The 27,931-nt window shown below is 36.7% G+C and overlaps 1 protein-coding gene across 5 annotated transcripts in view; it reads right to left on the reverse strand.

Moving 5' to 3' along the window:
* The window catches only part of GRID1 (glutamate ionotropic receptor delta type subunit 1), a 512,549-nt gene that overhangs the window by 54,976 nt on the left and 429,642 nt on the right, over positions 1–27,931 (reverse strand). For all 5 annotated transcript variants that reach the window (XM_064662445.1, XM_064662441.1, XM_064662442.1 and 2 more), the window contains exons 9-10: positions 2,535–2,636; positions 794–991 (exon numbers count right to left, since the gene is read on the reverse strand). In XM_064662445.1, the coding sequence (XP_064518515.1) occupies positions 794–991; positions 2,535–2,636 (300 nt within the window). The remainder of the gene's footprint in view (positions 1–793; positions 992–2,534; positions 2,637–27,931) is intronic.

Consider the following 27,931-nt stretch of genomic DNA (forward strand, 5'->3'; position numbering starts at 1 on the left):
TAATAACTCCACTGCAGAAGAGTAACCTTTCCTACAGAGGGCAGCAACATGGAATATTAATTCCTTTGATTCTTCTTCTTGATTAACATTCGTCCCATGTCAGATAGCAAGAACATTAACAAAATATACTCTAATTCAATTTTCTGAGAGATTCTAAGCTACAAGCTTTCCCCATCTACTTGAATGGAGTACAGTTAATTTACTCCTGGATTTGCAAGATTGTATTTAAGAAAAGAAATTTGGTCCTCTCTGTTTTAAATGAATGAATAATCTTGAGATCAGTTCAAATTCTGGTCCCCTATTACTAGGTCACTTTTCCTGTGTTGGAGTCAAACAAAGTGACAGAAATAAAGTCCTATCTACAAAAAAATAGCAAACACATAATGACAAAAATTAAAATAATAGAAATTCATATTGAAGAATACCTTTTTTCTCTATTTTCTATAGTCATTCCCTCACACAAATGCATGTCCTCTCTTCTAATAGCTATATAAACACACAGATTTACACTGATATAATTTACGTTGAGAGTAGTTGGGAGCAAATAAAACAAGAGCCTCTTTAGTTTCTATCCTGTATACAGGTAGGTCTTAAATTGCAGTTTAAATCACACTCAAACCATGCAAAGCCCAGAAGCATTCTGCACTGATGCTTTCATCCTAATTCATTCTCTTGTATTTTGAAATGAGGAAAGGAGAATATTTAAACACCTTTACAAAGCTTTGACACCCTACTCCAAAGAGTAATATTTTTTCTTTTTTTTTTCTTATAGTGCAGCTTCTTCTCTGTGTACCTTGTTAATAAGTTCTCCAATCATGCCATTCCATGAGCTGTTTTGGAGCTGGTGTCCGTATTTGCCATCAGGAGCTTGATATATCTCATACTTGAAGCCTAGATTCTTGGCAAGTGCATCCAAGACATCAATGGAAAATCCTTTATATCGTTTTGGCTGCCCAAGTATGTTCTCCGCCACCATCACAAAAGGTTCTTCCTGAGAACAAAACAACATCTTAACTGACACTTGAAACAAGATTTTTAGTTTGTTCCTCTTAGCAAAAGGACGTTTCCTGAGTTAATTCTGAACAACTTGGCACAGATTTTGAGACACTCATAACCTTCTGAGGCAAAAACTGTAGGCAATGTGGGATACTGTGAAGCATCCCAGTCAGACACCACCACCTCAGCACCTGAGCCCTGTCCATGGCCTTAGGTTTCCATAGTTCTTGAGAAGAGGCAAAGACTCCAGAAGACAACTCAACCCCCTCTAGCAGCTTCCTGGCATCCACAGGATTAGTTCCTCTCTAAAACACCTGCCTCTTCTCACTGGTGATAAAGGAGGCACATAGACCTAACTTAGTGTCCTAAATAACTGTCTAGAGTACAGATTTTAAGTTCAGCACATCAGTCCTAGATAGGAAGATTACTGCTGTCCATGTATCTCAGATCATATTAGATTTGGAAAGCCATCTTTTACATACAATTCTTAATCTTTTATCCAGGAGACATTGAAACAAGAGCTAAAAACACTGCATTTAGCGAACACTTAAAATTTTGAAAATTCAAAGAATAAGCTTCATGAGTACTAGTTTCTGGAATATTTTAATTTAAAAGTATGTTTTGGGACCAAGGAAATGCAGCATTTTGAGGGATGTTTTCTGTTGGGCACAAGTGTCCTGCTCTCCTGCAGGGGAATGCCAGGGATGCCAGCAGCACAGCCACCACAGCGGGCTGCCTTTGTACCCTGGTACTCGCATTGTCTGCTTACCTCTCACATCAGCTACAGCATAAATAGAGAAAAGTAAACTGAGGGCTGGAGGGAGTGTCTTAATGATCTCATGTAGTACTGCCTATTTGTACCATGATTCAGAAAAAGATGATTAAAAGCCACAGAAAGACATCACATTCTGCAATCTGCAGACTACAATATTTCAGGCAGGAATGCATTTAAGCCCTAATTTGCCCCTAATGTAGAACTTGGCTGACAGGAGCTCTTCTACCACTCAGAGTCTAAGAGACAGTAGTCCCAAAAGCATAATGATTTTTTTGGAAAGATGTCACCTTTCTAAAAGATATAGTTTATCTCAATGGGAATTTATGAGCTTGATGGAGGAAACACTTGATTAAATTTTACAGCCTGCAGTGTACAAGAGCCAAGATTAGATTATCATAATTGGCCCATCTGATCTTAAAATCCATGAAATGCTGGAAATTGCCTATCCAAGTTAAAGCACAATATCTGAAATGCACCCCTGTGCACTCAGGCCCTGTGCTGGTTCTGTGCCTGGTAGGAATTACAATGCAGAAAAACAGCATAAGCAAACAAACAAATGCTCTGTATCTCTGACAGCGCACAGCTTCACATAAAATAATAAAAGGCCATCATCTATCTTCCATGCTTATGTAACTGATCATCCAAAAATACAGAACTGAAAATGATAGGCAAAAACACTGCGGGAAGTGCCCAAAATACCCAGTCAGGTCCTTTTTATTTTGAGCGTTTTGTTTCCTGAAAGATCCTTCAAAGAGCATCGTACCAAGACAGTCACCACTTTGAGTGTCACTCCTTGTAAGTCGTTGCCCAGACGTCTCTCTTGTAGGCTGCCATTCAGTCCTTTCTCAGAGTCCCACGTTGCCAACTAGAACAGAAAGTGCAGTGAGTCTGAAGGCCTGGTAAGCAGAAATCTTTCAGCATTTACATAAACATTTAATGGTAGCTTGGCCCAATCCAGAACTGATATAGAGAAGTTGAGAGGTGTGTGGGTTTCTTTAATGCAGAATCAGAATTAGTGAGATTCAGAGGATAGACATAAACAAGTACCTTGCCTGAATGTATTTTCATGGATGCGTGCAATGTAACTGCTCTATTATCTGTGGTAGTTGTCATATTATTTCGCTTAGATCACTCTGATATGACATTTCTCTTCAGTAAGTTTATATTGCCTGACAGTCTTGCGGATTATCTGTGGTTTCACTATCCCAGATTTCCCTCTCTGCTCAGATTCCTGCCTATTTTCAAATAATTCTCCACTGTTTATCAAAGACTGACCATTTTTCCTGCTGCACAACATTTTTGCTCACTGATAGTAATAAGTTCTTGACATAGGTTCTATGGTGTCAAATTGCCTCCTCTCTCAGATTTTCTTCAGATCCTATCTTAAGTCCTATTTTCTCTTTTCTTGCCCTACTTCTAACTCATTTCTAAAACAGTAGCAGCCTATTGAGGTCCTAGGCTCTGATGAACAAATATCTCATACCTACCACTATTTCATGCATCTGCCAGATGTACCTGGATGCATATTTTCAGGATATCTCTCTGGAATATTATATCTAAATATTTTATTTTTCAATTAAATATATAATCTTAAAAATCAATTTTACCACAATTTCTGAAGAGAAATGCAGTCCAACTCAATAGAACAGGTTCAATAGAAAAGTCAATCTTAAGTGACCTTTGGATTGTTGAAACTAAATATGCTCTTGAGCAGCAGCAGCAGTCAGATATTCTTTTTGCCTCCAAACAGAATCCACAGTGTCATTTCGCTCAGAAGAGTCATAAATAGTACCGAGTAGAAACTGCTGCTTCTTTTTTTTCCAGCTCTACTCTTAAACACCAATACTATGCTCGCGTATGTGGAAGCAGTGTTGTTAGCTGAAGGCATGCCCTGTAGAAATTAAACACAGTCCAAGATCTGTGAAATGTGGATTCCTCCTGCCAGAAGCTAATTTTCATGTAACAAGTCAAAACCTTCTTGGAAAGAACTTATTTCACTGAAAATGCCTATGGCTAGATGTCTTACATGATTTATTTCTATGACTTCAGTTTTATCCTAAAGCCTTACAAATCAAATCAACAAATAAAATGTGATGGAAGAGATCTGTACAGTTTTATTTTTGTTTTGTTGCACTAAACTGATAAACAGGGAACTAGAAAAAGAATGGGACATTCAGTGAATATTGAGCAACTATCACAACTGATGAAAATTATTCCATAGTCACTAAATATTGAAAGCTGTGACATAGGAGAGGAAAGAATTAAAGTGCACCTCATTTTATCCAGATGACCTGGAGGATGGAGGAGGAGAATGAATGAATAATATTCAGCTTTCTAATGACACACCTGAAAGCTAAAGTATCTTAGACTGAAAACTCCCCTGTGATGCCAGTTTGGAGTGACAGATGAGCTTCTACACATAGAAGTGTCTGCAAAAAAACAGGTAGACAAATACCTGTAGCCATGGTATCTTCTGAATTTGAATTTAGGTGCTTGCTCTGAAATATTTCCAGATGTTTCTTACTCTTGCTATTGCCAAACCAAATGGACAGCTTTTCATTTGACATAAAACAACGTGGTTCAACAGACTTCACAGATTAGTATAGGGGAGTGTGTGGTATATATTGTGTCTCAAATACGTAAAGAAAGTTCACTGTTTAAGCCTTCTTCAGCAGTCCTAGGCAGTAAGTATATGATTAAGATTTTGGCCAAAATCGTTTGCAAAATCAACAAGTGATGAATAAATATTTATTAAAAAATGGGAAATGTAAAACATTCAAATTATTACTTCTCATGGACTGATGTATTAATTCTTTCTCCCACACATTCACATTTCAAAAACTATCAGGGCCTTAGACTTCTTGCATACCTTATGTTTCACATTCTGTACTAACTCCAAGAATTCCAAAAAATTCTGGAGACATGCCAGTGCAAAACCATAAACTTATTCCTTTTATTCAAAGGGAGCAAGACAAAGATTCCCCTTTTATGCAGCAGGGATAAGTGCAAGGAGAAGGAGCATATTTCACTTCAGAACAGAACTCCATAGTTTTCTCTATAGAGGCACAAACTTTTCAGTCTCTAAAAAGCAAACTATGCAGATAAAATTCATAAATGGAACATAAGGAAAACCATTTCCAGAAGGGAACATTTCACTTGTTCAGAAATGTGCCAATTTTAGCCTCCACTTCTCGCAGACACAATTTTGTTTATAGGACTGATGTATTTACAGATATGTCTATCAATTTGTGACAGCTGACCTGTCAAGATCAGTGCCTAAGAAACTAATTTCCAGCACTGTTACACACAATGAGTACTGCTGTTAAGGCCATTAGAGTTTCATTCTTCGTAAAAATATGTGCTGAGTTCCTACCAGAAGTCTGAAGCCGAAGGTTCTAGCACAGCCATCAGGTGATAGGAGATAAAGGGCTTTTAGATCTGATGATGGTGAACTACTTGTAGAATCAGCAGTTGCAGGATGTGTTTTAAAAAATATCAGTGGTCTCTGGAACATGTATTGAATGGCAGTCTGGGTGGGAATTTATTGGTTCTCAAGTTACTGGGTTATGTGAGTTCAAGTTTTGAAATCAGCTACTCTATGAAAGGTTTTCAACTTAAACCTTCTTAACTTCTCTTTCTGAAACATCCCTGTTGCTGGGAATCCCATAGTTCTAGCCATACATCAGAAGTTAAATCATCCAATAAAGACTACACAGAGGAAACAAATGTAGAATTCAGACAAAAAGGTAATTTGTTGGAAAATACTGACTCAAGACATGTTTCTGATCTTTATCAATATTTACATCATTTTCAATCAGAACTTCAAGGAAAGGCTTGGAGAGAAAATCATAATTTTTACATTTTAACCCTCCACAAGTAATGCAGAATGAAACAAACATACTTACTCAAAACACAGACAAATACAACCTAGGAATATCAAATCATAAAGGACATCATCCAAAGTATGTCTGTTGAACCTGCTGTTCAGGACTTTGCTCTGAAAGGTATTTGTATCTGTCAGGACCTCCAAAGAAAACTTAATGTCTATATAAGCTTAGGGTTCCTGAGTTCCCTTTGATAAACCAGAAGTCAAATTCTAAAAAGCAATTTCATGACTTTGTTAATTATGTAGCTGTTGGCTGCCCAACATTTACTTGAGTGATTAGATCCCCAGGGGAAATCATATTGCGGTGTCATGGCAAACTCACACCAGAGAATATCAGAAACAACTCCATGCAAGTGTGAGAACCCTCATCAGCATAATGAGGCAGACAATCCTGCTCAAATAAATCAAGGCTGCATGAATTAAACTCTGATGTGCAAGATTCACTACCTCCTGTGAACCTGATCAATTAGATTGAGAGCCTGTGTGCCACTTCCTTTAGGAGATGAACGAATGATAAACTCATTTATTACACATCTGTTTGTCTGCAAAGTCTGCCTGTTCATGCGACTCTATTACACAATAATTACAAATTCATTGAATCAGGAACTGGAATTTAGATTTTCTAACTCTGCTGTAAGCATACCATTAAACTGTGGCAAATGTCTGTCTCAGGCCCAAACAAACTGAGATGCAAATTACCCCAAACTACTGGTAAATACAGTTGAAAACTGACATTAGCAAAAAACTATTTGATATTTCTATCATTGAGTGATCAGCTACACAATTTTAGTTTATGACATGGTAGCTACTGTCCAAATAATACATGTCACTGCTATATAACACAATTTTAAGTATGACACCATCCTAAACATGATCTACTTTTCAAGGAAAATGTGATTCCCATAAGAAATAAAAAAAGATAATTATCAGCAGATGTATAGTAATGTTTGAAATGGTTATAATCTATCCAGAGCATACATCTTCTTTTTTACCAAAACCTGAAATCTTCTATCTGTTGACTCCTTTGGAGTTAAGGTTATACTATCCAAAGAAATTAAATTTGGGACCCCCTGCCTTGACACCTGAAAAACTTCTAAAAGGCAGGAAAGTGAAGAGAGCGCAAGGCAAGCAGTTCTCATTCTAGGAACCAGAGGCACACATATAGACCAGAGCACATTTTCTGTGAATATGAAAGCTGTTCTGTGCAAGGAGTTAAATAAATTCATCTATGACACTCACAATCTAATAATGCTTTTAGATTAAAGTTGAATTAAAACAGATTTCACTTCAATGACCACCTGCTTCTTAACCTTGAACTCAACACAGTGTATGTCAAGTATGATGCTCTTAATAACATCGGTGCCTCACTCCCTTGCAATATAGCTAAACTCTTACTGAAACACTTATATTATAAAAACAGATTTTAAGTGAACATGATAATAAAAAATTACACAAACAAAACATAAACAAGAAAATTAATGTTTACAGGAGAGAAATATGAAAGAAGACAGTGGTCCATTAAATATATGGAGTAAATTGAACACTCCTCTGCTGCAATTCTAAGGGATAAGAGGAATTTAATTTAAATTCTAAAACAAATTTAAGTCCACTTAAAACATTTAAGTCCACTATTTCTTTCTAAATGCAGTATAACAGTAATCTACAGAATTTGCTGTCCTACACAACAAAGTATTAGTAGGACTCACACTTCAGATTATGTGTCATTATTAAAGAACTGATAGGATTCCTGAAACATCATTTCCATTTTTATGACTGGAGTTGCCTTGAAGGCACTAACAGCTTTTAATTTAAAATATAAGGTAACAATTAATAAAAGTTTAAAAAACGTTTTGGACTGTATATTTGTGTAATCCACAGTAATATAAAACAGGATTCAGAAAATAAAAAGGTATCAATTCTCATACTAGAAAGCAAATCCAAACACTGATGCAATTTATTTCCATCATGGCTACATAACTATTAGGAATATTCTAACATTTCTACTCCAAAGAATAATCTTATAGTTATTATTAAGGATAAGATACTGGGCAAGATTTATCCCACCCTGTTCCATGGTCAAGATGCTCCCTTTGCCATTAAAGGGCCACACAGAGATTGCATCTGCGTGGTAAAAGTTTAGAGAAGGGCAGGGAGATCATGGAAAGCTGCCATCTCCCATTCCTGATACCACAGCAAACCATCTCCTGAGAAAGTAAACCCTTTAAAGGCAATGACCAGCCAATATAAAGTGAGAAAAATGGAGGAGAGGGAAGGGCTGCCTCCCCTGGGGCTGTCATGCCACTGATGCTTCTACAGGAGGACCCTGTTTTTCTGTGAAGGACACAGATGTGACTGTTGATGCTTTAATGGGCCTTTAAGAATGAGAGATCTTCAGGGAGAAGAATGCCATTTATTCCAATTTTAGTGCAAATTTAATTTTTTTTTGCAAATTTATGGTGCTATATCAATGATAATAAAATTTCTCCAGCGAATCACAGGAAGATGAGCATGAGGCAGTAAGACCTAAAAATTAACAAGTCATTCTGGAAAAACTTTATTGCTTTTTCAATAGTACTGCAGAATTAAGAGCACAGAATTAAGCTGTTGCTAAAGAGAAGAGCACAGTATGCTTGTATCTGCATTTTAGTTTTAGTTCACACAAGGTCTTATGAAATCTCACATAGGAAAATTTGATTTTGTTTCCTGAATAGGGGCAATATCACATGATTTACAGACTAGCTTCTAAGCAACAGTGAAGAATGACCAAGATGAGGAAAAAAGTTCTTAGGTAGCTTAGAACAAGTCAATATCAAGATCTTATTAATAGCTTTTTTAGTGTTTTGGAACAGGAAATAGGAAATTAATAAAATTAAAATGTCAAAGATGCAAAGATATCTCAAAACTACAAAGTGTTAAAAATATGTCAGAGTAGTACAGTGAGAAAAATAAATGGGAGTGGTAAGAATTCAGACATGAAGAAATAATATGCATCTTGCATAACTGGAAGTGAACACTGATGGAACAGAAAAATGGGAAACAGAGATACTTCAACTGAAGAAATAAACACAGAAATTAATGCTGACAAATTGTGCAGGGTGAGCTGCAAATGACGGTGAGCCTGTAAAAAAGGGCAGCTGCAGGAGTATCACTGTGGTTTTGGACTCCACATGTCTCATGGCATAGGCTGCACAGAGAGCACTCACAACACAGCTGAGAAGAATATATAGTCTTAATACAATATTTAGCACCTGTCTGAATAAGATTTAGGCATGATGGAAGAAAACCAAGGGAGAACAGGACAAATACTGCTGGGGTGGAGGATTCAGGTCATAAAAAAACAATAAAAGATACACAACTGTGAATATTGAAGGTAATGATGACTAAGGAACAGAAAAATTAGAAACAAAACTAGCTAAAAGGCAACAGAACTACTGCTGCTAACTTCTAATAATCTACAGAGACCCTTTCACATCAAATACAAACTGTTTCCTAGAAACATTTATTCATTCTCAATGCAGACTGTGAAATGACAGACAAAAGGGCAGACATTTTTTCAGTATCTCTAAATAAAGCAATTTTTTTATGGGAAAGGCTTGGCACATCCAGGATGTGAGGGAGTGCCTATATAAAGGAAATCAAAGAACACTCTCATGGTTCCTGAATTCACTAGAGGTATCAGATCTGAGCCAGTGTTTCACACAACACTGCCAAAGGTGATTAGGATACTTTTGTCCTGTGTGGAACAACTCCAAGTCGCAAAGTTCAAGGTTTAAACTGTGATCTCATTACTTTGCCATTTCTCAGATGAGTGCATTAATCACCATCTTTAAGCCCATTATAGTTTTTCACAGAGGTAAAAGATATAGGTGTAGTCTTTTTGAAGAATGTCATAATTCTTGAATACTTGAAAACCTCATGTATGTTCAACTTCAATAGAAAAATCCATTCCCCACTGCTGAAATGAAGCCATTCCTAGAACTCAGCCAGGGAGAAATTAAGTAGAAAGTGCACAGGAGCAATTTAAGGTCCCAGCCTACAATCGTTAACTTGGGAAGCCTACGTAATACTACTGAATCCTGAGAGTTACACTTATATAAAATTAATTGAGCATAGACCTAGAATAGAAAATAAAGAAAGTTCAAGAACGCTGAAGGAGGGATTTGAGTAGGAAAGAGCAATTGACCTGAACTGACATATCTAAGGAAACAGATATACACCACTGCTCGCCTGAGAAGCCAGCGAGATAAATGGCAAATATCTGGGATTAGGATGCCACATAAAGTCTGCCCTTGAAGTAGCATAATGCCCTTCAAACTATGTAAGGCAACTGGCTCACAATTAAGAGAAAAGAGTGGAAGTAACTGAGTCGCTACCACACAGATAATCCCACGAAATTCTGATTTAAAATTTAAGAAAACAAATCTCCAGTTGTGCAAACAAAATGTACCTCAGCAAGAAGCTCCATAGTAACAAGGAGAAAACTTGTACAAATGGGAATAAAAATTCTGAAACAATTCAAACAGCTCAAAACCAAAGAAAAATTATAAAAATTACATTGCCTTAAAACAAAATACAAATTATCAGAAACATGTTTTTGTCATGTAAGATCACCTATAGTACTTAACCACTATCATCATCAGAGAGTAACTAGAGTCTAGGATATAGAGTCTCTCTTTCTCTCCATGTCATTTACAATAAGTCCTACATAATAGATAGAGAAAACCTAGAAGGGAAGAACTACAATAGCTATCTCAGAACTGATAGTTTAGGAGGACAGGACTACAAGCAGAGGCTTTGATAGAGGTATTTCAGCATTAAAACTGTGATTCTCTAAAAGCCTGTGTATTTACTCAGCTCTTGCTCTACAAATTCTGCTGTCCACTGCAATTAACAATTTTGACCCCACCTATCCTAACACAGCAGTATCTTGCTCCACAACTTTTATGGTTCATCATTGCAAAGAATATCAAATATTTTGGTGTGAGAGGACCTGTTTTCCCTTATGTTCTTCATTAGCCAAAGATCAATTCAACTAATTGTAATGACCATACTATTAAAAGCAAACTATTTTATATATAATAGAGCTCTACAACATAAATGAAGATTAGATACATTATGCCTTATACTACTAATATTAAGGAAGCCAAGATATTCTTATACATGCATTTGTGTATACTGCTTTCTGCAGTACCCTGACTGAAGAGTTTCATGGAAAATTAAAGCTGTAGTTTTCTGTAACCCTACAGGTTTTATTGTCACAGTGTAAGACTTCTCATACTCCCTGGAAACGGATCAGCACCATATACTTCATATTGCATATACATCATTTAATATTATGTTGAAGGACACAAATTATGAATATCATCTTCTTTCGCTGAAATAAGATGCTGCTCCATTATTTGGCAGAGTGAGACATTATTTTGCTAGCAAATAATGGGGGAGCAATGATACCAGTTCAGAGTTGCTCCTCTTTCCATATTGTGATAGCTGGTGAGCATCTCTGACCTCTCATGGCACACAGAAACACCCAGGTTCTGCTGTGCTGAGCCTGGGCAAAGCATGTCTGGGGTAGCAAATCCACACTTAGCAGAAAAAGGAGTTGAAAGGACATGACAAGATAAATGTAACCTGTTAATATTCATTATATGAAAGTATAAATAGGCCATCTTCAGCTCTGGTAGAATAAATTGCTTCAATTAATACCACTCTTTGAAGGAGCAGTGACTGCAACATGCTGATGTTATTAGTGCAGCAACACAGGCACTGAAAAAGATGTAGCACTAAATGAAGCAATCATAAGAGTGATGAAAACAATATGAACAAGAATATTATCCTCTGATGGCTTCTTTATAAAGTACAGGCAAGTATTGCTCTGTCTCCAAATTTTTTGTATTTAATTTCCCTAACACAAAATCAAAACGTAGTGAAAAAGGTGTGGAAAATAAATCTGAGGTATTTTTTCCTAGAAGCTCACAGGCTTCTCTCTTGCAAAGCAGGCAGAAAATTTGCACCCCTGTCAATCTGCAGTTTTGCCACTTTTCAAGGCTTTAAGATACGAATAACATGCTGTAGTATAGAAACGCTGCTGTTGAATCAGATGACAGCACTGATACAGAAAAGATGTATGTGCAGCAGCACAATTCTTTTAAGGGTCAAATAAATTAACTGTGAGTACCCTAGATTCTGCTGAGTCAGGCACTTGCCAGGGGCATTGTAAATTACCCTTTGATATGGACAACCAGGTCGCTAAGCATAAAATTAAAACTGTTAAGCAATCATAAAAGTTAGACCAATCCAGATTTAAAGTCCTCAACAGATGTCACTAGTTACCAACTTAAAAACCCTACACCATGAGCTCCTTGCCACTGAGTTACCTATTTGAAAGACAAACAAGCCCCTCTTCTTTCTTTTGACATTTAAAAAGCAAAGTCATTGCTCAGTGACAGTGAGAGACAACAGGTGCTGGACTCCAAGGATACTCTGAGTGCTACAGCTAAATACTGGAAATCAGGTAGCTCAAAAGTAGCTGCTCGTGAACAAAACTGAACCAATTCCCAACACCATTACTCATTATGTGTGGGTAAAATGGAAACAAATCTGTTTCACACAGAGAACAGATTCTTTTCAAAGCTTCCAAATGCTTTTTGGTGGGCAATTACAAGCTTTTGAGAGAAGAACTTGTTATCTCTGCAGTGGTGAACTCAGCAGACTGTTTTGTAAACAAAAAAGTCATCGAAAAGTTGGATCTAACAACAAATACAAATTCTTTTTGATTTTCTATAGGTTCCTGTACTGCTCTGTGCAGTGTAGTAACCAAAGACCTCCCTGTAGTGACATTCTATTAATTCTACTGGGGAAGGAGAGCAAGAGAGGTTTGTGCAGCTGGACAGCTGTTGGGACCTGCCGTCTTCTCCAGTTGTTCTACACAAGAGCTCTGCACTTATATTAACTGGTACACTACAACTGGCTACGGTAAAACAACTGCTCTTTTTTGCAATTCCTTACTGGATTTCTTGGAAATTATCTGAGCTGAATGCTTTTGATGTCTCGCTACATGTTCGAGGAGCCCATACGTATTTCTGCGGTTCTAACAACCGAACTTTTCACAGCCTGGCCCATGAGAAACAGACTGTGGTGTGATTTCAAAAGGTGCAGACCTTCTGAAGCTTGGCCATCATGAATTCACTTTCTGATTCTGGGTGATAGCACTGAGTCATCCCAGAACAAAATCCAAATTCAGCCCACTCTTTGGTGTCACGTATCGAGCCAGCTCCCACTTATGTATTGAAACCGCTCTTCTGTCATGCTCCTGACAAAACTCCACAACTTCAAGAGTATTTTTTTTGGTAGAAAATTATTTAAAAAATAAAATTCTATCTAAAATTTTCGAGATTTGAAAATTCTATCTAAAAGCTTCAAGATTGTCTTCTTACATTTTTCCCTGACATTTGTATACATTTGTTATTTTATTCCATTTTTCTACCGTTGCTATTATCTAATTACCTGATGATATTTTGGTGGCCTTGATATAACAATAAGGACAATGTTCTAGACAAAAAGTGGATTTAAAAATGTAATTTATAAAACAAATAACACAAAGAGGTCAAAGTCTTAGATAAAATGTTGGTACTTTAAAATGACCATTTAAAAAACCCCAATATTTTATCAGAATTACTGTCAAGACAAGTTAATATTCTCTCTTAACATCAGTCACAACCCTAAATGTCAAAGTTTCACTGCTAAAGATTTTAAAATGATTTTGGCCAGCTCTGGTTATCACACTGGTATCTACACCCATATCCATGAATCATTGAAAATTCTTGTCATAAATTTAAAAGTTCTGTTTTTTCTGAACTTTCCTTATTTAGATCTTTACAATATGACTTTATCTTTATCCTTGTTTCTCTTAGAAATGACACAAAATGGTTTCAAAAATTTGCAGATATTTTTCTCCAACAAAGAAAACCACTGAGTAAAAAAAACCATAACTCGGTGTTTGGTAATGGATAATTACCTCTCCAAGAAACAGAAGAACAGTAGATAGTATTAAGGATAACATGGCTTTCCTTCTGTACAATGATAGGCATTTAATGGTTTTAATTAACAACAAAGCTATATTGAAACAGCTTTCAAAAATATATTTATCCCTTGGGCTTTGTTACATACATAGAGCAGGTTTTGTAAGGCAAATAAAATCATCTTGCTCATGAAGCCAATTAGCAGAGAATATACAAACATTATATCCATAGATATTATCATTTATATAAGCTATATACCAGTTGCTAAGTGTTCACAAGGAATATAGCAATACACTTAGCTAATCTTTGAATAGCCTTCATAAAGAAACTGTGGTAAGCATGAAAAATATTTTTACATGTTACTGCTTACTGCTTTTGCTTACAGCCTATTGCCCTGCTTCATTTTTCCCTGCTTCAAATCAGCATTCAGGAGAATTTTTAGCTTTTAAAAAAAACAAACTGGAAGTTCAGAACTTCTGAGCAATTTTACACAGTGACAGACAGTACACATAGGGTATATAAGAATGATTACGGTAATAAATACTTTTCCCAAGCTCCACAAACTGACATGTACCAGCGAAACTCCATCACTAGAAAGGATGTGGTAATTTCAGCAAAGTAGTCAAAGGTAAGAAATGAAAGCAGGTAAGAAATACAGTTTGTGCTCTGTGTAATGCTTAAAGGCTTGCCTTCCAGATTCCTTACTACAGCTTTAAAAATAAACACTGATCTCCAAGAACCTTTATAAGAGCACCCTACATCATGTTTAAGAGGATTCAATGATTTAGTAAGTTTATATAATTACTACAAAGCTCATTTAATATTGCACCTGATGTGCTGTTGTTCTCAAAGTCTTGAAAAAGGTTCTAGAAAGGTCAGGCCCGATCAAATTAGAAAGCAGGACATGATTTATCCATGGTCCAAACTTCTCAGTGGGAGGAGACAAACTCTTTCAGCCCATGGAGGACCACAGATAAGCAGCAGAGCCTCCAGTGGGGGAAAGGCAGCAGCTCCCTGGGAATGACCCAGTGGTCAGACCTCATTTTAAGATCAGCCTACCTTAAAACATTACAAGATTTATTTCTACAGTGTAAATGGCTCTCGGTCACTGCGGGGCAGGCAGTCTCTCAACAATGAACAGCAGAGTATTTGTATGCAACATTAGGGCTAAAATGGGCAATGCCCTCAGAGAAATATGGATGCAGAAATATGGCAAAGAATTACTACAAACATATCTGAGGAGGAAAAAACTACACACGTTACAGTCATTAAATCCCTTTCTTACTGCTTTAACCTGATATTCTTTTTGTTGCTATGGTGATTGTTATCCAGCCATTTATACGTTTAAAGAAAAAATCAGTATTCCCTCTCATGAAATTCTAAGTGTAAGAAATATCTCCTTAATGCAATATAAAGACTATTTCCTCAGTGGACCCATCAGGCATTCATTTTCCTAAGGTCTTCTGAGTCCATTTAAACTTCTCTCTCCCACACATTCTGTGGCAATGAATTCCAAAATATAAGCATGCAGTCTCTGAAAATGTACTTTCTCTTACAGGTTGTAAGCTGGCCACCAGTTCATTTTATTAAGTATTATCTAGGTTTCAGCTATGAGAAAAAATGAGTAATTGTTCCCATTTCATCTTTTTATCTCTTTGGTTCCTAAGCACCTGGTCACACTCCCTCCTTTTGCCTGCTTACTGAGCTGAAAAATAGTGGCCTGTATACTCTGTTCATATAGAAGCAATCTGATATCTCTAGTCACCCTTTTCCTTTTATATCTTTTCTAGTTATTCCAATATTTTCTGGAAGTTGAACAAAAATAAAAATCATAAAAACCCAACCCAATCCAAATCATAGAGACTGGCCAAAAATCAGTCCATGGAAAATTCAAAATCTGACCTTAAGAAAGTCAACTTTCTTAAACCTTTATTTTAAAATGATCTTAAAAGAGTTGTCTTAAAAATCTTTGACACTGCATTTCAGCATTAAAATGCAGAAAGAGCTGAACAAGGGAAGTGGAAAGCAAATGTCAATAATGGAAATGGAATATATTTAGATAATATGCACTTAGAAAATGGAAAATAAACACCTACTATATGGACAGTAAGATGTAAAATTATTTAATGTTTCTTGGAAAAAAATCCTCTCATTTATTAGAAAAAAATTATAACATCCTCCATTTTATTTATTGTTAACTCTTCCTTAAACCTTTCCCTTGCATAAGCAGAAGGTGGTATATACAAAGCAGAAAGCTATGAGCTATCAATAATCTCCCTCCTCTCACTAGATCTACAGTAAAATAAATAATTTATTGGTAATTGCTTCCCATAACTCTTCATAAGGCTAAGGGGAATTTGCAGCAATTGCTGAACTTCCAGTATTTCTGTTTCCATGAAGCATATCAGGCCTTTACCACTGTTCCAGCCAACAAGAATTTTCTTGTAATTCACAAAATTGCCTTATGGGCCCCAGAATGTCTGAAGGCTACAAACCTTGCTCACAAATCAAATTAATTAAAGGAAACAAAATTAACAGTGTGTTAATAATTATGGGGTTTTGTCCACATCTCCATGGCAAAATATTCCCAGCTGTTGGAGCAGGCCTAGGACCAGCACTGATGGCTAAAAGCCCCAATCTGTGGCTGTCCATCAGCTTAGTGGCTTGTGATACTTGAGTGAAAACTTGCCCATTACTGACCTATAAGGGCCTGCATTAGAGATTAACAACCAGCTTCCTGACAGACTTCAAACTGCAGCAGCTACAGGGAGGGGTGAACAAATAAGCAATAAATATCATCATCATATCAGCCCAGGAGATGGTCCTAAAATGCTTCTAATCGGTACTCCCAAGGTCGCAGTTAGTTGACAGTCTGTGCTTTGATGGACACACAAAACTGCCACAGCCAAGGGTTGGGAGGGAACTCCAATAGCTGAGGCCCTTCCAGAACTGGCAGCTCAGCCCATGAAAGCTGCTCATGGCTCAGAAGCAGAAGGCCTCCTACACTGGGGGCTGTCACTCTGGTACCAGCACAAGCGCACACTCACTTTTAGAACTCCAGGGAGGGAAAAACATTTGACTGTTTCTCATCCAAAACATATTGAAAGGCCTGGCTAGCCAGATGGGTTGGGTACCCAGGTCACAGGCCCTGCATCCCAAGAGTAGGAAGATGCAAGTCTTCAGGTGGTCCTTCTAAAGGCAGATCCTGATTAGAGACAACTTCTCCAGTGAAGGACTTTTCCAAGACTCAATCTAAGATCATAACTGAACTAGCTAAAATGTGCTCTTGTAAAAATATATCCCTTCCCACAGTCACCTAGGGCTGTCATAAAAATGGCATTTCTTCGTCTCTCCTTTAGGAAACATGCAGCTGTCATTAAATATATATATATATGATATACATGATATATGTAGACAGATATATACGTATATATGCATGCATAAAGAAGCCTGTGCAATTACCCCTTGTAAGAATCTGGCAGAGCTTCAACTGCCTTTCAGTACTGAATGTCACAGTCACTATAGAGAGATACAATTTATAAAAACTTATAGAACTGAAAAAAAATCCCCAATACTCTAAACTAGTTTTCAGAGTTTTTTTTAACCTAGTTACTTGTTCTTCTTTTGGGATGCTTCTATCTCCTTATGCCAAGTTTCTGGTCTTGAAGTGTTACCACATCAGTTTCGGAGAAAGAATATTGGACCTCTCAATAAGCAGGAGCTGGCTGTTAGTATGAATAAATCTCATGTTAATGACTTTCATCAGGACTTTGGTATGTGTTAGTCTGGCAATATTACAGAGACTGCATGCGTATATAGAAAATCAAAGAGAACTAATTTGTATAATGGGCTGCATATGAATACGTCAGAAACTATTGGTTAAGGAATTGGTTGAGACTAAAAGACCAGCAACACATCAAACAATGAAAGTCACCAGCACATCATTCCTACGCTCATAACAGCCACCAAATCAACACAAATTTCTTCACAGGCACGTTAAAGGTCACTTAGTGGATTGTGTGCAAAGTGCTGACATTACAGCTCACGCAAGATTTCACATCCAATATTCTTCAGCAAAACAAACTGACACTCTTCCTATCTCTGGCAGATATGGCTTAGGATCTGATAAACATTTCAATGATGGTGTAAATTACTACAGCAGACCAGCTATTAAAGTGTTCCAGGCTATCAGATTGTTAAGTCAAATAACCAAAACGAGCCTAGGATTTTTTATTTTTTTTAACAACTTTTTTCCTACACTTTCCCTGAAAATGTAATACTGCTGTAAAGACAACCTGGAAAACAAAATGTTCTACACCAGAAGAAAGCAGAGAAAACACTTTTCTCTACTTTTTTTGTTTAAAGAGTTTTACTAGTTATATTGAGCAACAATTTTGAACAGAGGCATTTTGGGACAGGGAGAAATGAAAGCAAAGTGAAGAGCATGTGCTGGCACTGTCCCCTGCTTAACTAGAAGTTGCACCTGCAACTCAGTGTGACAGTAGCCTCTGTGCTAGAAGTAAGAAGACTAACACCAGACTCATATTTTGACCAGATTTCCTATGTAACAAAGCAGTTGCATATGAAAGAAATAAGGTAAAAGAAGGGAAAAAGAAGATATAGTAGATTTCCTCCTCTTCACAGATTTTCTGTATTTATCTTTCTCCATTGAGATGTAAAGCTAAACCGAAGCCTGCTGTGAATACAAACCCAGAAAACTCAGCAGATCTGCACTTATTTTGTTTGTGCTGACCTGTGGTCCTAACTCTTTTTGCTGCTTTATAGTAAACACCTTAAATTGTTACACAAAGCAAAGGCATCTATCTGCCTCTCTCTGCTACCATTCCTGCTTCGTTGCCCTGACACACATGCTCTAGATCTCATTAGCTTTCTCCCAGGATGCTTGCCCTAACATAACATGAGCATGAAACTTCATCTCAGGTAAACTGCACCATGACATTCCAGCTGTGGAACTGCTTCTTAAGCATTGGGCACTCATTTCATTTGTTTATGTATGACGCACACAACTTTTGTAGTTCCCAAGAAAAAGTTCTGGCAAAGGATTTTAACACCACTCTGGCTGTTATCCTGGTGGCTTCCTCAGTTTAGACTCCAGCCTGACACAGGGGTGGAATTGGAAACAGGAGCATATTTCCATAACTAGTCCAAATCTAATATGAAGAGGAATGGAAAACTGAGAAGAGAAGACTGAAATGGTTAAGTAGGAGCCTTAGGGTTGCATAAGCGGATTATTATGAAATATCAACAATGTATGATAGTGCAGTTCCTGAAATATCAGAAGGAGGAACAGTTATTTTTCTACTCCTGTAACAATTTGATTACTCCTGGTTTCTCCTCAACAATGATACTGGAATTGATTTAAACACATTAACATCACTGGAAGTCATAAGGGCTTTTGGCAGAATCTATAAAATGGGGGTGGGAGAGTCTGTATATTCCATTATTCTCATGATATTGAAAAGCAAAGTATGCCAGCCAGAACCTACCCCACACAACCCCAAACCTTTAATTAAGAAAGCCTGATATTAAGTTGTACTCAATTACAACATCTGTAATTTGCCACTGTGCTCCCAGAGCTAGTCCATATGCTTCTGAGACACCTTTTCAAGCTCTCTTTTGGGCACACTATGACTATCATACAATGTGCTTGTATTATAATTAAATTTGGCATAATTACTTCACAGAGTGATCAGTGACAGTCTATTGTTCAGGAAGAATTAATCCTTTGAGCCCTCCAACATCATTTTAGTTTGTGGTTCTAAATGAGATTTCAAAGAATGTAATTTATATTAACCAAAATCCCAAATGCATCCTTTAATATAGCCTTCCTTTGTTATAGCAGCTCACTAGTAAAATGCTTCTGAATTAGGACACTCCTGGCATAACGATTTACCTGTGCTGTGCAGGACCACCCAAATGGGAAAGAAACCCAACAGGAATGTTTACTGATCCAATTTGATGCCTTCTTCCTCTGCCTCCTTCTCAAAACATGGATGCTCTAGGACCATTTCAGAACCAATTCCTTCCCCTAGGAAGGAATTAAAGTAGCATCCTTCCCCTAGGAGAATGCTTGCCTTTCCAGAAGCAGCCCAAGAAATCCTCCCATCTGAAATATCCCACTAACTTATGTATGTATTTAAAGGAGGTATGACAATCAGACTTGAGAAAAAGCAGGAACTTGCTACCAGAGGAGAAACCAGGCAGTTCGATTTTCTCCTGAGATGCAGAGCTGAGCTTCTCCACAGAGAGAAATCTAAGTTGGGCAGTGTCAAAACATTATGTTTAGACATTTTTAATTCAAGGAAAATGTTTTGACAAAATGGAATCCTTGGAAAAATTCTCTGCAGATCTTATCTATTCCAGAATTAAAACCTATTTCCCTGTTTTGCACTCACTGCAATCCTAGTTCTCAAATTCTTTCTATGGACCAGTTGTTAAGCATACTGTAATATCCCACTGAATAAATTCCTACAATTGCACTCCAGTCCCTCAGGATCACCATGTATAGGAAATATATAAGAGAACCTGACTCACAATAAGAGGCAGATGATATTAAACCAGGTCAATGTCGTGAGTTTTTTTAATAATCCTGTCAAAAGGAAACCCTACTGTCCAGTTAACAAATCGTAATTTCAGTTTAATATTTTTTAAACAAAATAAATGCTTTTCTGTGCAGCTTTATCCACCAGAAAATAATTTCAATGAAAAACTGTCAACCAGCTTCTACTACAGATTATTTTTATTGATCCTATTTTTCTAAACACCTTGTTAAAAAGCTCTCTTTTAGTCTACTTGACTAATTAGGTTCTCTTAACTATAAATGTTCAGTGCTTTTTACTGTCCAAGGTTCACCTGTGCAATCAAGGATGCTGGCCAGGGTTCTGGAGGTGAGATCCCAGGAAAATTTCACTGTTAGGATGATTAGCAGTCAATAATATGTGATGTTGAAACTGAATCAAAAGTCATGGCAGAACACCTTTTGGGCAAAGTCTGAAAAAACCTGCTTATTTCACACTTCTGCCTTCTTCTGGTAGAACAAAAATTTGTTCAGAAAGCATGTAAATTGTTTTTTGATTGGCCAAACTAATTTAGCAAAGTAAAAGAGAAGAACTGACAGTCATGCAGCATGTATAAGGTTGGCTGATTTATGAATTAGTTTGTGAACACTAACTGCAATGTTGCCAGCAAGTATGATTAAAAGCTCAGAAGTTTCCAGATGCCAGATTTGATTATGAGGCCATCAAATCTCTAATTTTAAAGAGGAAATCTAGCCTTTATGACTGAACAAAAGAAAAAGACTGACAATGGTACTTATATGTGAAATGTACCTGGACAAATTAGAAAGCCCTAAAAATTCTCTTCCTGTCTTTCTTCACAGAACTTTGAAGGGAAATATATGTTGGAAAACAAAAGAGGCATCAAATACATTTGCTGGGAGAAACAAAAAGTTTTAGGTAATGGCACTCAAAACATGATTTTTGTTCAGAGTTCAGCTTACCTTCTCTATGTAAAGTATATGTTAGTGAAGAGAGGGATGTGAGCAAAATTATAGGAGGAAATAGAAGTGCTGAAAGTAGGTAACTTAGCTGCAAAATCTCTGGGTCCTATCTGACTTCTTACTGAACTTTTCTGAACTTAAACAACAGTACTTTCTGGTTTATCAACTTTCCCCTCTATATATGTATGGAAAGCTCTAGTACGCAACCCTAAATGCAGAGAATGAAAAAATGCGAAACCTTCAGCTGGAACAAAAGCCATCAACACTTCAGGTTAAATCTCAGTTGCACATTATGTTCCTTACTCCTGCAGGTTCCCTGTCAATGTCCCATGATAATTTTAAAGTCTAATATTACAATATTAATTTTGAATATTCTCCATAATCAAATTCACTGTGTGAAATTTCAACTGTATTTTCATCTATGAAAACAACACCAGAGGCTTTCTTCTAAGATCTCTAGAGAAGTCACTTCCCAGACATGGAGATCAAGCATTCTTCAGCAAGAGATTTGAGCTTTAAGACAAACTTCCCAGATGAGGAGTAAAATAAAATAAATATATATTAAAAAACCCAAACAAACCCACCACCAAGCAAACAAACAAACCAACCTCACAATTTCTTTGAAAAGTACACTGACGGTCTTTATACTAATTGACTACAGAAACAAACTGCACAGAGTTTAAAACAAAAACAGCTAAAAAAGAAAAGGTGACAGGAGGTTTTTGAGGACTTGATACTATGTAGTTGATGGACATAAAAGAGAAAACATGGATGTTTGTATGGACACAGTTTAAACCTCCTAGATCAGTGGCACAGAGGGTTGAGGAGGAAGGAATGTCCAGGAAAAACAGGAGCAAGAAGGCCAGGAGGTGGGAGGAAGATGGACAGAGGGAGAGAAAAGAAGAGGCACTAAGGACTGACTAGATAGAATACCACAGCACAGGAGAGATGGCAGGCAAGCAGACACATGCAGCTTATTTTCCTTAATTGCAGTCATCAGAAGCATCACTTACTGCTAATGCACCTGACAGGCTGACCAGCTTATTAGCCAAATAGCATCCCTTAGGAAGAGAGAAATATTTTTCCTCTTAGAACACCCTCTGGATATCATGGCAAAATATTATTAGTTGTGTCTCTGATAAAATACCTAATAAGGACATTTTGAGGCTTCTTCTTTTTGACCATTCTGCAGATACCATAACTTCAAATTACTTGGTAAAGATGCTATATTTTAACCTAAACTTTTCTCTATAGCAGAGTAAGCAGAACTCCAAAATATGAAGTATCAAGCATTAACATCTGAAAGTATGCCTATGATTTACATTAGACAATCTCAGTTTATTATTTCAGAATAAATATTCAAAGGAAAACAGAAGACATAATGATTATGCTACTTTCGTTAATTTTCTCCCTTTCCTTTATTTCTTAGAAACTGGGGATATTAGACAGTTTTGAATGTGTCTAACTTATTAACTATAACAGTAGCACTGACATTATAATTTAACCCATGGTACAATAAACAAGTTCAGTAAATTCTCTCATGTTCATACACAAACAGTATTATCTTTCGGCATCAGGAAATGCCGATACATGATAAAGAGATATTGATATTGCAAGATAATTACAAAATTGTAGATTGACAAAGTCATCGCATTCACTCTAGAATTTCCCTATGGGTTGGAATTTATGCATTACCAGCCATCTCCCCTTGGACACAAGCGTGAGGCTCTCACTGCAGTCAGCAAGGACTGGGGACATTAACAATGGGCAAAGCTTCAGACTCTATTCAGCAAAGAATTTAAACATGTCAACAGTCACTCTGAATTTTTGTATTAGATTTGGGTTAAAGGCCTTGCTGCATCAGGAAGTTTTGAACATCATAACAAATAAATATGATTATTAGCCTTTTTCGTGAGCTGTCTAGATAATTCCTCTGGTGTTTAGAGAGATCTGACAAGAACAAAACCCACAAAATAAACCTCTGTTTGCGTAATCAGAATCTTATGAGCAATAAAAAATGATTCAGAAAAAAAAAACCCACCAACTAGTCCCCATTGTGAATTTAGTATTCTGATGCTTTCTATGGTTTCTAATTGTGACTGTTATTGTGGTAAAATGTGAACATTAGAGACCAAAAATAATGCCAGATCAGAATTCTAGTCTTCAAAGTCCCCACAATCTTGAATTTATCACGAGGGGTTTAAGAGACAAATCCCTTCAACTCCATGATGTGGTAAAAGACAAGCTTTTCAGAGGGAATGTACTGTGCTTAAGACAATGAAATATTTTAGTAGAACACTGATATTCTCCTTCTTAACCCCCATCTATTATCATACTGCCAAAGGTAACACAAAATTTCATGAATATCAGTAGGTTTTTAGCATAGGCATAAGTGGGTCTTGCGGTCCTTGTATGAATTTCATGGTGGCATGGAAATAAAACGAGCAATACCTAAGCTAATATAAACTTAGGTTAGATATGGTTGGGTGAACTGTTATTATGCAGCCTGCAGAGCGAATAGATGTTATAACCCTACTGGAAAAATATTCCAGGCAAGAGCCTTAATTGGCAAAATCTGATCAATAGCCCTTGACTTCACTGCTCTTACACAACTGTATGAAAACTGAGGTTCCAGGTGACTTTACCAGTGATATCTTGTTAAGTGCTCCTAGTGATTTTCTGTCTGTGTTAACAGGAACATTTCGGGAACATATACTCTGGTACATTTGCTCTTAAATTATTGCTACAATATTCTGGACATTCATGTCATAGATTATATCACCAAACTGTCATCATAGTGAAATCTCTGTGAAAGTGGTATCTTAGAGATTAATTATTTTATTTACAGCTTTTTATTTTTGAAGGCATTTTATTAGCCTCATTTGGTCATTCTTAACTTACCACTAATACAAATGAATGGCAAACCAGTCTCTTTACACCTCCTGAAGTACAGTAGAAATCTTAAATTGTTTTAATGTGTTGAAAGTGGTCATCATACCATTCCATTTATAGTAGAACTACAGTTTGGAACTACAGCACAAAAATAAAACTATGTTTAACTTTACAGAACTAGAGGTATTTCCAAAGGTTTGTATATGAAAGGAAAAATAATTTTTACAAATATGATCTTAAATGTAATGTTTACTCAGCTCAGTATTTTGCTGAAGACTGTAGGCTCTCAGGAAAATAAGAATGTTAGTGGTTCTCTTTCTTTTCTATTCTACACTGATCTGCTTTCTCTCCTCAGTTAATTAAAATATGTTGAATAAAGAAAAAGCATCCAAACTATCTGATGCTTATATCCACTATACCAGCAGAAATATGACAAGGTTAATCATCTAGTTTAAAGAAGTTTAACTTCTCCTTGCAGGCAATTGCTGCTATCAGTTTTCTTGTGGAAGAAGAGTCAATAATGTCCTCTAATCTCTAATAGCAGACATGGGACAAACACTCTATTACAACCTAAATAAATGAGAGAAACTAATTTTAAACTTGTCTATCAAAGGGCTATTCCAGTATTATTATGGCTATGCTTGACATCTTTTTTGTTTCTCCAAGTTTATTTCTTTTTTAGCTACTGTTTCAATTAACTATCATTATGGATGCAAACAATGGCCATATTTTGAGATGAAAATACAATTATTTGCCACTTATCCCGTTTTCTAACTTTAAGAACTCTGTTCTCCCCTTTTCAGTCACTTCTGTGTCTTGCTCCACACTGCTTTCTCCTTATTCCCCAAGTCAGTTTATGGGGACCTTGTTCTCACCACCCAGGAGGGGCTGGTGGGGAAGGTGAAGCTCCAGGGCAGCCTTTGCTGCAGTGACCATGAAATGGTGGAGTTCAACATCCTCAGGGCAGGGAGGAGGATGCACACTCACCACCATGAACTTCATGAGAGCAGACTTTGACCTCAACAGGGATCTGCTTGGTAGAGTGTCATGGAATAAAGCCCTGGAGGGAAGAGGGGCCCAAGAAAGCTGGTTGATATCCAAAGGCCGTTTCCTCCAAGCTCTGGAGTGATGCATCCCAGCAAGATGAAGTCAGACAAAAACACCAGGAGGCCTGCATAGCTTAACAAGGAGCTCCTGGACAAACTGAAACACTAAAAGGAACCCACAGAGGGTGAAAACAAGGACAGGAAGCCTGGGGGAAATACTAAGAAGTTGTCTGAGCAGCCAGGGATCAGATTAAGAAAGCTAAAGCCCTGATAGAATTCAGTCTGGCCAGGGACACCAAGAGCAACAAGATAAGCTCATACAGGTACATAGTTGATAAAAGGAAGACCATGGCAACCCCATGATGATCTTTAAGTCCTTTCCAAAACCATTCTATGATAATTTATCAGGCTATTTACTCCATATTTAAATACAACTTCTGTTGTATTGCTGTAGTCAAATAAGTTTACTTTTTGAATAGTTACATATAAATTGCACATCACCAGACATTTTGGGACCTGTCCTCTGTATGTATCAGAAAGCAAGATGTATTCAGGGCAGATATACCACACAGAAAAAAACCTGAAGCTCAAAATACATAAAAAAATACAAATTTCTGAGAGAGGATATAAAACACCACCAAGGTTATGCTTGTTCACATACACCTTCTATACAACATGATTTTAGACACGATATATCAAGTCTGAGGGATTAGAAGCCAGCAAGATCACATTTCATTTCCACTATTTATGTACAAATATTAGGCACTGTCACTATTTTGCATCAGATTTTTTTGTCAGAATGAAAGTGAATTGAATAGATTCCAAAATTCTGAATTAAAACCAAAACTGTAAACAACACCTCTACTAAATCCAAGCTCCAAGTGTTTTCCCTCTCACACTAGTAAAAAGAATACAAGCCTATTTTTGAAACAAGGCTTTATTTTTAGTAAGGTGAAAAATATCAGATAAATAAATACATTTGGATATTAAGGGATATTTCCATGTACTTCTGGGTGTGAACCTGACTTTTAGATAAAAAATAAGAATCTCAAACACGGTAAATCAGAGGCAGCTGAAATCCAAAACATGGGGGGTTTCCCCATGATGGAGACCAGTTATGAAAGCCAGATTTTGGATGCATTAGACTTGATTTTAAAGCCAGAAGAGGTCACCATAACTAGTCTATTTTGGATTCCTGCACTATAAGGATTGAAGATAGACACTTAGCCTGTAGTCTCTATTAAAATAATATAATGTCTCGTAGACTTTGCCATGATCAATGAACTCACAGAAACTCCACGTGTCTCTAAATAGGTTATTCAACTTGGTTATCCTCATGCAGAAAAACTGAAGAGGAGAGTCATACATGTCTCTCCTCTTTAAAAATGGAGAAAAACCACAAAAACATACACAGCCAAAACCCAAACAAAACAAGCAAAAGCTAAAAGAGGTTTGGAGCTTACAGATTTTCTCTCATTTTAATCAGAAATACATGAAAACTCCAAAAGAGACACTTCTGATATCAATCAGGATACTAATCATGTTAAAATTGTCCAAACCACTTTCAAAATTGGTCCACAGAGTAAACGAGATGAGAATGTTCTGCTAGGTTTTTCAATACTTGTTGGAAAACCTTACCAGCAACACTTGATTTCTGTATGTTTTGATTCTAGTTCCCTGCCCAAAAGGGAACTTTAAAGTATGAAAACAGTAAAATAAAAGGACACAAATGCCATCTCTCAAAGCTATCTTGATAGCAGTGAACATACCTTCAGCTGCCTTGACTCTTTTCTAGACAGAGAGAAGACTGCAAATGTACTTTGTATTTTTGACAATTTTCAATTTCACAAGACTCAAACCCCCAGTAGTCACATACAACAGAACTACCCTCCTAACTCATACCATCTTGGCTTCACAAACTTGGAAATGCCACTGTTCTGGGCTCCACTGTAAATTCTACAATACAGAATAATTATTATGGCTGTGGTGTTGATAACATTAATCCAACTACCCTGAATGTTAACCAAACATTATGTATTTACTGCTTATGAAACTGACCCCCTGACATCTTTTCAATGTCACCAAAGGAACAGGTGACAGAACAGCAGTGAGAGAACAGAGATCCTTTGATTTTAACTACAAAACTTCCAACAGCACAAATGGTAGCTATTCTTGTGCAATGAAAGAAACACTCTTATTAATAATTTCAGTCTTTTTATCTTCAACCTACTAATTTTCAATGCATTTTCTAAGAACTTATTTCTCCCTTATTACAGTTCTTGATTCAACCCAAAGTTAGTATCTTGTTTCAAGCATGTTGGATCATTCTACCTCACACTGGCAAAAAGCTTTTAAACAATCATCAATACACTATTACATCTACTGTGCTATTACCATGAAAAAGTCTTACTGTTCAAGAATATTTCCTCTGGGTCATAATTATAATAAGAATAGGTTTCTGAGGGCATAATCTAACAAAGTCCTGAAGTTGAAAGATTGTTTAAAACCTTATTGAGGTAGATGTCTATTTTATTTCAAAAATGGCATCAGAAGTTTATAACACATCTGAAAGTTTTATTTTTTTTTTATTTTTGTCTTGTTTTGAAGAAAAAAAGAACCACATGCAGTTGAGAATTTAATCAATCAGAATATTCATTGCAGTACAGAGATTTTCATTCTAAAGAGCCCTTCATCTTTTTGCACATCTATTCTGTCAGTTTTTGCAGTGAAATGTAACAACTGCTTCACAATGTCAACAGTTTGAGACATGCCAGGTAAATTATTTCAAAGTACACAAGA

The sequence above is a fragment of the Pseudopipra pipra genome, chromosome 8 (genome assembly GCF_036250125.1).
Source record: "Pseudopipra pipra isolate bDixPip1 chromosome 8, bDixPip1.hap1, whole genome shotgun sequence".
NCBI lineage: Eukaryota > Metazoa > Chordata > Aves > Passeriformes > Pipridae > Pseudopipra > Pseudopipra pipra.